Raw genomic sequence first — 12,614 nt, forward strand, 5'->3', positions numbered from 1 at the left:
CACCACTGTTAGATGACACTTTCCCCTCCCAATGACTGATTCTTGCTGGATTATGTCCTAATGTTCCTCAGTGCATTGGTGGCTCAATCAGTCGGTCTCCACAAGACCAATACATGCTTCTGAAGTAAGAACCCTATCAGATGTATCCCTTACACAGTGGGAGAATTTTAAATCATCTTATAGCATTTATTCACTATCTCGCAAATAGCAACATATCTTTTATCAATGTGACAGGTATTGTATGTAGCATTCCAATTACGGTAGTGTAGCAGTTAGCGTGACACTGTTACAGCTTGGGGCGTCGGAGTTCGGAATTCAGTCCCAGTGTTCTCTGCAAGGACTTTGTACGTCTTCCCTGTGGAATGCGGGGGTTTCCTCCAGGTGCTCCAGTTTCCTTCCACAGTCCAAAGATGTGCTGGTGAGAAGGTCCTTGTAAATTGTCCCACGGTTAGGCTCGGGTTAAATTGGTGGGTTGCTGGCTTCACAGCTTGAAGGGCCAGAAGGTCTGGAAGGCTGTATCTCAATAAATAAATAAGTCATTCACATGGAGTATGTGAAGTGCCTGCACTGGCATAGCACTAAAGTAATTATTGATAAAATAATGAGTGTATCAATGAGTCATGGAGCTGTTTCCAATTAATAGTCATGCTGTTTTTCATATATTCAGAGTTAATTTTTTTTTGAAGGGGGAGTGTGATAGCAAAATGATTAAATGTCTAGAAACATGTGCACATGGCAATCTGATTGGAATGCTGGATGACAAGCATAGCGGATCAAGTAGTGGTTTGCTACCTGTAAATTGTTACAATACAAAGTGTACTGTACATTGATCTTATGACTTTTACCATCCAGATCTACTTCAAAAAAGAGTGGACGCTAATTCCGTAAACAATTTACAAAGGATGTTGGACCAAAAGCTGAGGATGAGAGGCTCCTAACCTCTGTAAAAAGTGTGGATATGGTGGATAAAAGTGACAAGGGGCCAAAGAGCCGCCTCCTGCGCCACTTCTATGACTCAATGAATCGGATTCCCAGAATCCAGTCATGTACCACAGAGGTAATGCAAGTTCAGCACAATCCCATTACAAGTTCTTAAGGCTTCAGTTTGCCTTTAAATCACTTTGATTCAGTTTTTATAGAAACCTCATGAATACAGAGACAAATGGAGCAGAGCAGTAACATCATTCTTACGTGCTTCAGTTAAGATTCAGTCACTCCTGTTGTAAACAGTTGGAAGAATATCAAGCAACATGTTAACCTTTGTGTAGAAGTGTGGACATCATGTAAGGAAAGGATCTGACTCAACTCTGATGGCTTTTACTACAGAATAGTTTGTGAGCTTTCAATCTTGTACACACATGAAGAACTACTAGAGACAAGTAATGGAACAATAGCTTTAACCATGGGCTCCATCCTCTGGGACGAGGCACATTACCATCAGGAGAAGGTGGAAAGAGAAGCAGAAACTAGGAAGAAGATATACTTTAACTTTGTCCATAAAGTCTAAAACTAAGCAAGTTGAAACTGACAAAACACAAGAGCACAGTAAATAGAGCAAGTAAGCGATTCAGCTCTCAAGGCTGCCCTGCCTGATCTGACTCAGGCCTTAACTTCTCTTCTGTCCTAGATCCTCATAGTTCTGAATTGCTCAATCTGCCAACAATTCAGCTACATTTTCTTTAAATACACTCTCTTATCTAGCCTCGATAAGTCCTGGGCTACAGAGTGCCAGAGATTTATCACCCTCTGTGAAAAGAAATTCCTCCACGCTTCAGTTTTAAATGACTGCATAACTCAAGACATCCCCTGTCAGAAGGAGATCCTCACTCTTGTCAATGTAATGGAACTTTATTGATCTGTGGTTACATTGGAACACCACTGCTAACGTTTGAATCTAAAATTGGTTTAAATTGTTTTTCAATAGTGCCTCCCCATCCGAGCAGCATCACTTAATACAAATCACAATAGTTTTAAACATATTAAAAGGGCATATGCTACAAAAATGTCAAACGTCGTGTGAAGCAAAGAGGTAAGATTAGCATAGACTTGTAGAGTCATACAGCATGACTGAGTCTGCACCAAACATCAAGTACTCATTTACATCAAGTCTTCACTAATCACACTTAAAAAAAAATGTTTCCATCTTCAAGGAGCAGTACCTCAAAAAGACAGCATCCATCATTAAGGATCACCATTATTCAGCCCATGCCTTGTTGTCATTGCTACTCTAAGGAAGGAGTTACAGAAGCCTGAAGGCATACATATTCAACAATTCAGCAACAGCTTCCTTCCCTCTGCCTTCCAATTTCTAAATGGACATTGAACCCATAAACACTACCTCATTGTTCTTATTTATTTTTGCATGACATTTAATTTATTTTTATATATACGCATACACTTACTGTAATTTATATATTTTTCTCTTTTATTATGTATTGCATAGTACTGCTGCCACAAAGACCACAAATTTCACAATATATGTCGGTGATAATAAATGTGATTCTGATTCTCCTCAAATAACTCTAAGATTCTACTAATCACCAGCTTACAAGGGGTGATTTACAGCGGCCAAATAACCTACCAACTTTCATGTCTTTGGGATGTGGGAGGAAACAAGAGCACCGTGAGGAAACCTATGCAGTCACTGGGAGAATGTGGATACTCAACATAAACAGAAACTTGTCTCTTGTCTCTGGTGCCGCTACTTGCCATGCTGCTGTGCTGCCCCACCTGTGTTTTCTCTTGCTGGGATAAAGGCCTTCCCTTCCCTCATCCATGAATTAGCGTCATATCTTACCTGCTCCAGGTATGCTGACATTCTCACTGCTGTTGGCCATGGTCTGGCTCAGGTTGCGTTTGTGGCCATGCCGGTGTGGGCCTGCTGATTCTGTGACAGCATCCTCATTCTCATTCACGTTGGAGTGGCTCTGCGGAGGTGTTGGAGGTCTGGGCAGAGGGACTGGTCCCACTGGGAGTCTCCTGAAAAAGGAGCAGAGAGTACCAATATACGGCAGACACAAGAGATGTCAGATGTTGAGTGAACTCGACCTTTTCTCCTTGGAGCGACGGAGGATGAGAGGTGACCTGATGGAGGTGTACAAGACAATGAGAGGCATTGATTGTGTGGATAGTCAGAGGCTTCTTCCCAGGGCTGAAATGACTAGCATGAGAGGGCATAGTTTTAAGGTGCTTGGAAGCAGGTACAGAAGAGATGTCAGGGGTAAGTTTTTTTACGCAGAGAGTGGTGAGTGCGTGGAATGGGCTGCCGGCGGCGATGGTGGAGGCAGAAACAATAGGGTCTTTTAAGAGACTCCCGAATAGGTACATGGAGCTCAGAAAGGTAGAGGGCTATGGGTAAGCCTAGGTAGTTCTGAGGTAAAGACATGTTCGGTACAGCTTTGTGGGCCGAAGGGCCTGTATTGTGCTGTATGTTTTCTATGTTTCTATGTATGAAATGTGGACAAAGGCTGGAGGAACTTGGCAGGTTGAGTAATATCCGTGGAGGAAAGAGATAGATAATTTTTTGGGTCAGGAGCCCCATCATGTCGACCATACCTCTACCTTCACTGATGCTCCTTGACCTGCTGAGTTCCTCTAGCAGTTTGCATTTTTTACACTAATGCGTGGCAATCCACCAAACCCTGCAGTTCAAGGCAGAGTGGCTAAATAGATAAAAGCACTACTCACGTAAACAGGTCCTGTCAGTTTGTGATAGATTTCCAGAGGAACAATGGAAAGAGACACCTTACAGCCACCCATCCACTGACAACCCTACCCCCCCCCCGCCATTCCAATGTATACCTCCCCTGCAGAAAACTACTGGCTGAGCTTTCACCTGTAATAATCACTATAGAGCAATAAACATCATGAGACACAAATAATTCATTCTCCCATCATGGCTACATCATCCTTGACAAAGCTACCCAATTTTCTCCCATCGCTCTGTACTTTCCCCAGAAACACTTCCCCTTTAAAAATTTACCCCACTTCCTTTTGAATTTATTGTATTGGATACTGCCTCCAGCAACCTTTCAGGCAGTATGTTCTTATCACAACATTAAACAAAATTGATCCTAATTCCCCTGTCTAGTTCTGCGGCCAATTATATCTTAAACCTGCCATCGTAGGTTACTGACTTTTCCACCTGTAAAAATAGTTTCCCATCTTTTGCTCTGTCAATGTCCTCATTAGTTTCAACATCCTCATTATGTATGTCCTCTGTTCTACTGGTGCAGAATTTGTTCAAATAAAATCATTTTATTGATTCAGGATTCTGTACAGTATTTCAAGGAGACTATCAAGCAGTATCTGCAACTTCTGAAGTAGGAAATGTTGGAAAGACCTGCAACTTTTCTTAAGAGTACCTGTCATTCATTTAGTTTTAGTCATAGTACACTGCCGCACAGAAACAGGCCCTTCAGCCCATCTAGTCCATGCCAACATGGTTTCCTACCTAGTTCTATCTACCTGCACCCGGACCACATCTATCCATACCCTTCTCATCCAAACTTCCCTTAAAAGTTGCAATTGAACTCACATCCATGACTTCCACTGGCAGCTCATTCCTCACTCTCTGAGTCAAATGTTCCTCCTCAGAATAAGTTCCCCCTCAGATTCCCCTTTATTCTCTCCCCCCACTCCCTTTCTGCAATTACCCATCCTTGCCCTAATATTTTCATTGTTCTGATGTTGCAGTTTGTAAATACAACGACCAGTTTGTAAGTTTGCTCACCGGTGTAAATGTGGAATCTCAAACTGATGAAGCCTTGGAATATCTTCCGTTGCTCCGTGTCCTGTCGACCGCGCTTCTTCCCGAGGTGATGGTGTCAGCGTGGCTGTCGATTGTTGCCCATATGAAGTGGCAGGGGATGATGCGTCGCCTCGTGGTGGTGGAGGGGGTCCTTCATCCTCGCTAGCACCCTCCGCCAAGTAGGTTCTTTCAGGGAGTGGGGGACACCAGTCATCAGCACCAGGGCTTCAAAGAGCAAATGGAGATACAACTTACCGCCAAGGTAAAGGGGCCGTTTGTTACATTCTTCCAATATTTTCTCACAACTTGAGCCCTTTTGAGCAGTAGCTATAGAATTGAGATTTCCAGAGAGTTTTACAGACCATCCGAGGGCATGGCTTTACCTTTGAAACTTCAGATAAAAATAAATCAGCCATGGGCTGATCAACAGGCAAAAGCAGTGCCCCTGTGATGCCTAGCTCAGCCTGTCAGAGCTGGGGAACCTAGGCCATGGAAACTTGCCTTCAAAGGATGAGCGGAGGGTTTCATTGAAACTTACCAGATACCGAAAGGCCTGGATAGGGTAAACCTAGAGAGGATATTCCCATTGCTAGGAGAGTCTAGGACCTCAGGGTACAGCCTCAGAATAAGGAAATGTCCTTAAAGCAGAGATGAGGAAGAACTTCTTTCACTAGAGCAGGGGTCCCCAACCTTTTTTGCAGTGCGGACCGGTTTCATGTTGACAATATTCTTGCGGACCGGGCGGGGGAATTGCCAACGGACAAGAGTAGCAGTCAAATACGTTGCGTTTACCCAGAAAAGACTACAAATGACCATGAAGCCTTGCGCGGGCACCAATGCACATGCTTTATTTGCGCATGCGCGCACATGCCGATCATTTTTCTACAAATCGTTTTTGGCGATTCTGTTCGGAGGGGGGTGTTAATCACAACCGGAATATGGGTGATAAGTGGCTAATACACTCAATTTTGTTTCTAAAAGGCTTTATCTAATGAATTTAATATTAAACACAGCGCATTTTCCTCACATGAATATAGCGATAAGTCAATTATCAGGAGAGCTTGAAGTAAGTGTTGAACAAACTTCCAGTAGAAGTGTCAGAAGCAGGTTCGATATTATCATTTAAAGAAAAATTGAATAGGTATATGGACAGGAAAGTAATGGAGGGTTATGGGCTGAGTGCAGGTCGGTGGGACGAGGTGAGAGTAGCGTTCGGCACGGACTAGAAGGGCAGAGATGGCCTGTTTCCGTGCTGTAATTGTTATATGGTTATATAAGGCAATAGCATCATAACATTTTAAGTAACGTTTGGATATTAAACACAGCGCATATTTTCCCCGTATGAACTTATAAAAACATTGCAACGCACCAATATCGCTGAATCAGTGGGAGCCCTGAGCTTGCTTTCCTGCAACAAGACGGTCCTATCGAGGGGTGATGGGGGACACCGATACTCAAACGGGGTTCCTTATGTCCAGTCTATTACGCAATTTAGTTTTTGTTACATTCATCGCAGAGATATGTTGGAAATGGAAGCAACGTTTTCGGTGCTTCCGTGGCTATCTCAGGATATTGAGCCTTGACCTTGATCCAGAATGCCGGCAGAGATGTTATGTCAAACAAACGTCATTTGCAAGCTCAAGGAGTTAATCTCCTTCCCGCGTTGAAATGGATGAGGCGCGGGTAATGGCTCAACAGTGCGTGACAGGGAATGATGAAAGGTGCAGCTGACTCATATCGCCAAATCATATCGTTTCCTCGCGACCCAGTGGTTGGGGACCACTGCGCTAGAGGGTGGTAGATCTGTGGAATTTATTGCCACAGGGGACTGTGGAGACCAGGTCATTGGGTGTTTTTAAGGCAGAGATTGATGGGTTCTTGATTGATAAAGAGATTAATGGTTACAGGAACAAGGTGGGAGAATGGGGTTGAGAAAAAACTGCCTCTATTGAATGGTGGAGGGAACTTGATGGGCTAAATGGCCTGTTACTGCTCTTAAAGGGGAGAAGATACACATACCACCAGACTCAAGGACAGTTTCTACAATAAGATGGACACTTAACCTCACAACCTTTCTTGCTATGATCTTGTATCTTATCGTTTACCTACACTACACTTCCTCTGCAACTATTACATTTATTCTGCATTGTTATTGTTTTACTTAGCTTTATTTCAGTGCACAGTGTAATGATCTAATCTGTATGAACAGTATGCAAGACAAGCTTTTTACTGTATCTTGGTACAAATGACAATAATAAACCAATTTCAATTCCAATTCGATGTCTAATGATCTGTGTTTCTTTTCTGCTTCCGCTTTTAGCACACTACATGGCTTCTGTCAAAATGTCACAAAAATTTGCATCGAGTCACAGAGACATAAACAATGGAAACAAGTCCTTTGCCCACTGAGTCTACATTCACCATCAAATGTCTACTCACACGAAGCCTGAGCTAATCCTGTTCTATTCTCCCCAGAGCCTTCCACTTGCCTGCATACTACAGTAGGGTGGAAGTTACAGTGGCCAGGTAGCCTAGCAACCTGTGGAAAGGAAGATGGACTATGTGAGGCAAACGCATGCGGTCACGGGAAGGACACACGACCTCCACACAGACCAGGATTGAACCCTAGGTCTGTGTAGTTGTGAGGCAGCAGCTCTACCAGCTGCACCAGTGTGCTGCCTAATTGGATGGTGCTTTAGATCCATACCAGTGGGAAGGGTGGATGAGCAGCCACCAGAATCTCATGGGATTCTCAGACTCAGTGGTAAGAGGACCCAGCATTTTTAGGTTCATGTCCATCGCTTGAGTAGGTTTACAATGGCTGCTCATATATGGTGTCACGTACCCATACTCCAACTCCTCTTCGTCATCATAGGAATCAACATCTACACTGGGTGGTGGTGGTGGCAGTAGATCTGTCCAGTTCAGAGGGGCAGCCTTCACCGACTTGGCATTCAGTTTCTGCTTCCCGGTTTTCCCACCTGTGGGAATATGAATGGAGATTGGCATATCCAGGCTGTATCTTCCAGTATTCAGTGCCCAATTTTGTCAGATTTCTCAGATTGCCAGATCTCACCAGACTGGACATTCAGACCCATTAGGTGAGACAATAAAAAAATCAAAGGCCACACGTTCAGGATATTAAAGAATCCTGATTCTAGTGCTGTGAGGGTGAGTGTATCCTTTTGAATAACCAACATTCTTCAGCCAAATCTAATGATTAACTAGTCATCTCATTACTGTTTGTGGGAACATATTGGTGAAGAATGATCGCTCTGTTTCCTAGATAACTCATTCACTGCAATAAATCAGCACGTTGATCCTTTCCAGATATTTCAATGTCATGTAAGGGTCAATCTAAATGGAAGTAAGTTTATTCACTAAAACTCATAATCTTATACATCTTAGGTGTCAGTTAATTTTCTCCCCCGCACCCCCCCCCGACCCCGTTGATGCCGACATGTATTGATCGATTGATCACCTTACCCAAGTGGTAACAGATCATTTAACTACTGAGGGGCTAATTCATTGGTGTGTTTGGATACTGGTTCTCATCGGTGTCTGTACTAATACACATGTAATACACACCCTACACAATCACACTACAGTAATGGTTGCCTTATTAAATTAATAAGTACAAAATAAAGACCTGGTTATTACTCCCCCTCCCCACACACACCAACAAATAAGCAAATGTACATAGATAAATTGGATGTTTGGTGTTTTATTTTGGTGCTATGCACCTGAAAAATGTGTCTTTACCGATTGCGGTGCGATTGCAACCACTTCAGGATCAAATTGCAGCAATCATAAATTCAAGTAGGCACTTTTGGTTGTGAATTACCCTTGAACATCAGATGAGAGATCTGTATCTGTCACACACAGGATGATACTCTCGTGCAATGCACCCAGGAAGTTGAGTTCCATTAGCCTGAGAAGCATCTAACATTGAACGCTTATGGGACATTCCTATCTTCAAAGTAGTACTGCCTCCGAGAAGCCAGCCTTAGTTAGCTCTACCTCTTCACCTTCATGAACTCCCGCTGCCTCTTATCCACCAACCCGAACCTAGCAGACCCCAGCCCTAATAAACTCTTCACAACCCTCTGACTTGATTTCATGACCAAGGCTCTGATGCTGGGCATTCCCTCCTGGACCCCGCCTGAGCTTGAGTGTCTGCTCCTTGTCTCCACTGATTTCTCAGATCTGCTTCCACCTCAGATTCACTGTGTTCTTATTTATTCAACCCCACATAACTGACTAAAAATAGACTGGATTAGCACACACATAACAAAATATAATTCAAAATTTAATATTGTCTCCCACAAATCCCACACCACTCCAAGGAAAACATCGAGTTTTACTTTAATCACTATTTAATTGCCACAATTTTCTAACATTTATTTTGAATAACTTTGGAAAGTAGCAGAAAGAAAGATGGAATAAAAGTTTTGAATTTAAGATCCTGTCGTTTTCCAGATTGCCAACAGAATGAAATATGGGGAATGGTAAACCACGAATTTAATGGCAGAATAATGAGTTAAATAGCTTGGTCTGCTTTCCTGCTGCTGCACCTGACCATGAAGCTGCCTTGGCCGTGGGCAGCAGTAGGATCCTCTTGTGCATTTGGCTTGGGAAAGGCCAAAGGAGGAAAAAAAAATGGGTTGAGGGAAACCAAGCGGTAAAACCTACTAACTAGGATTCTTATTTCATCCTAGCTGGGCCCTGACCTCCACCAAAATCATGACTGAGCCAAGGTTGACGAGGAAATCACCCAATGTCAAACTCAAAACATTTATCCCTTGTAACACATACAAAATGCCAGAGGAACTATGGAGAGGAATAAAGGGCTGATGTTCCAGACTGAGACTCATTCAGCTGGTTTCCAACATATGTGAAAATGAACCTCACAAAATTATGCCAATTTTCAAACATCTCACCAGCGTCCTGTCTGCCACGCTCTGGTTGGGTGTACTGGGTGCTGGAAGGTCCGGGCTGGGCACCCCAGTGCCCATTGACAGGGTCCGTGGTGTACTGGTTCTGGGCTCCAAGGGGCACCACAGGAGTGCTTGCATACAGTGTGGTCTGCTGATTTGGGAAAGCCCCATTGAACGTACGCATCTCATCACTGGCAGAGTCGATGGTGCTATAAATAGGCCCGTCAGAAATCATTGTTCCAAACTTTTCCGTCTGAGCAATGTAGTTGGAAATGCCGGCTTCTGGATTGGAGCACAGAAGGAAAAAAAAACAAATAATGTTCTTTGTCATTGCAACCTGTGAGAAGTGCAGTTAACAAAGTGGAAATAATCAATCTATTCACTTGGGTACTTTTCACATAAATGACCTAACACTCTGAGACTGGGACCCTCTAGACCAGTGAGCTCAGTATGCCATGTTAATTAAAAGGGGGTTCAAGCAGCGGTAGTTTCTTGGGACCAGGCCTGACAAGATACTTTTAGGACAACTGTTGGCCTCATGACGGACCTGAAGCTGGGAATTTAAGAATGAGCTAGGGTATGTGGGAATATCAAAGGCTAACATTATGCTGTGGTGACACGTTAATAACTTGCTAATAGCCCTAACACTGAAGTCACATCGCACTGGCCACCATTCCCTGATCACTGGGATAGGCAATGAAAGATCACTGAGGGATTAATTAGTTCCCCTTCTAAACAGGTGTTGGATGAGAACATGGAAATTTTATTGTAATGAGGCTCGATGCAATGGTTTAACATCATGTCTGCTCTTCACATCCCTGTTCTTTGTCGGGATAAACTAAGACTTGCGTCTCTAGCATTCTGTTGGCACTGGACACTGAAAGGAGCTCTGAGCCCATGTGGAGGATATTGTGGGTGAAGAAACTTTTAACCGAATCCAGGGTGAATGATGCCAGGCTTGAGCAGTACAGCTTGAGTGATGTAGGAAAGCCGGAACAACATCCAACCCGTGCTGCTGGCATCTCATTGTGTAAGTGCGTCATCTATGTATCCACTGTTGATCTCAGTAACATTGAGGTTAGACAGAGACAACAGGTCACACTTCTGCTTATGAGTCCTAGCTGAAGTATGCCTATGCATTTTGAAATCGGAGTTGAATGACTTTCCTGTCCATCTCCTCTACGTGATCTGTCAGACACAATGACTAACTGGAGGACGATATCAATAGGAATGTTTAGAAATGGGTCTGTATATTCAAAAGTGAGCAGATGAGCAGCAGTGACACGGCATTTCCTTGCGGCCCTTCAACAATTTACAGGGCAACTTTATTGATAAAATGGAGGAAGAGATTTGAGGTTTGCTACATTGGGTTGGAAGGAGTACGTGAAAGGACAAGATGCAGGAAGGGCAGAAGCTGTGGTCAATGAGGGAATTGGAAGAAAATAGCTTTCAGGAACTGATTACATGTTACTGGTTGTAGTGTTAATGTATCAAGAGTCAAGCACCCTTAATCTTTCTCAATCTCCCAATTGGTGGATGTTGATAGACAAGACGGTCACCTTATCTCATTCATCAATATTATGTCCTCAGTCCATTGTATAGACAAGTTGATACAGAAATCTACATGGAATGTACAGCACAAGATTAATTGGTGTTTCCTGGTAATTAAAACAGAAATGAACAATTTCCTGCCAGCATATGTATAGTATATTTTTCCTGCATGTGATTTTCTAATTTACCTCCACATTTATTTATCTGTGGGACTGAGCAAAATTACTCCATATGGTAATAAATTCCACATTCCACCCACTCTCAGCAATATGTTATCTAATATAATAATACATCCAAGACTTTTTATAGGAACTTTAACAAACAAACTTTGATGTAAGCTACATATTAGGACAGATGGTTAAGGGGGAGGATTTAAGAGATTACTTTAGAGATTAATCAACCAGATTGGAGAGATTTCAGGAGTGAATTTCAGTGTTTAGGGCCTAAGCAGCTGAAAGCAATGGTCATCACACTAAAGGAAGGATGTGGTAGCAGGAGAAAGAGTTTATATGAGATTCACCAGGATGTTGCCTGGAATGGAGGGCTGTAGTTATAAGGAGAGATTTTCTCTAGAAGTGGGTTTATTCTCACTAGAAGGTAGGAGGTTGAGGGGTGCCCTGAATATATAAACCTGTATAAAATAATGAAGGGTATAGATAGGGCAGATAGATTATTTTCCTAAGGGAGGGGAGTCACAAAACTCGAGGCAGCAGGTATCAGATGAACATGGACAACTTTAAAAGAGATCTGCTTTGCACCAAGAGGGTAGTAAATTTGTGGAACGACCTGCCAGAGGAAGTGGCAGAGTTAGATATAGTTACAATATTTAAAGAGGTGTTTGGACCAAGATAGAAAAGAAGCAAATGGAAATGGGCCTAATGCAGGCAAACAGAATTAGCACAGATAGGAATCACGGATGGCATGGTCAAATGCGCCCATTTCTGTCCTGTTTGATTCCAAAATTGTATAATATTGGACATGCATAACTGAATGGAAACATGCAGAGATTACAAGGATTCTGGGGGTTACCGAGATAAGAAGGCATAGAAGAACTTCAACAGGATGAAAAATAAAAGTGGATGTACTGTTGGTCAGAAAGCCAAGCCAATGAATGCACTGGGGGAAGGTGATGAGTGTGTAGGGCATTGTGAGGGGGGCGGATGTGTTGCTCTGAGTGAGGGTGATGAATGTGTTGCTCAGTGTGAGGGATGGTGTGGGGGATGATGTGAGGGATGGTATGAGGGTGATGAGTGTGTGAGATGGTGAACAGATGATGGGTGCATGTGACAGTGATGAATATGTGGGACAGTGTGAGGGTGACAGATATGTAGGACAATGTGAGCGTGGTGGATGTATGAGACAGTGTAAGGATGTGT

General features: G+C 43.1%; 1 protein-coding gene across 4 annotated transcripts in view; it reads right to left on the minus strand.

Annotated features, from left to right (window-relative positions):
• robo3 (roundabout, axon guidance receptor, homolog 3 (Drosophila)) overlaps positions 1-12,614 on the minus strand; it is a 609,199-nt gene that overhangs the window by 38,394 nt on the left and 558,191 nt on the right. For all 4 annotated transcript variants that reach the window (XM_063038553.1, XM_063038552.1, XM_063038556.1 and 1 more), the window contains 4 exons: positions 9,691-9,969; positions 7,596-7,731; positions 4,733-4,975; positions 2,798-2,979 (listed from right to left, as the gene is read on the minus strand). In XM_063038553.1, the coding sequence (XP_062894623.1) occupies positions 2,798-2,979; positions 4,733-4,975; positions 7,596-7,731; positions 9,691-9,969 (840 nt within the window). The remainder of the gene's footprint in view (positions 1-2,797; positions 2,980-4,732; positions 4,976-7,595; positions 7,732-9,690; positions 9,970-12,614) is intronic.

Source organism: Mobula hypostoma, chromosome X2 (genome assembly GCF_963921235.1).
Source record: "Mobula hypostoma chromosome X2, sMobHyp1.1, whole genome shotgun sequence".
NCBI lineage: Eukaryota > Metazoa > Chordata > Chondrichthyes > Myliobatiformes > Myliobatidae > Mobula > Mobula hypostoma.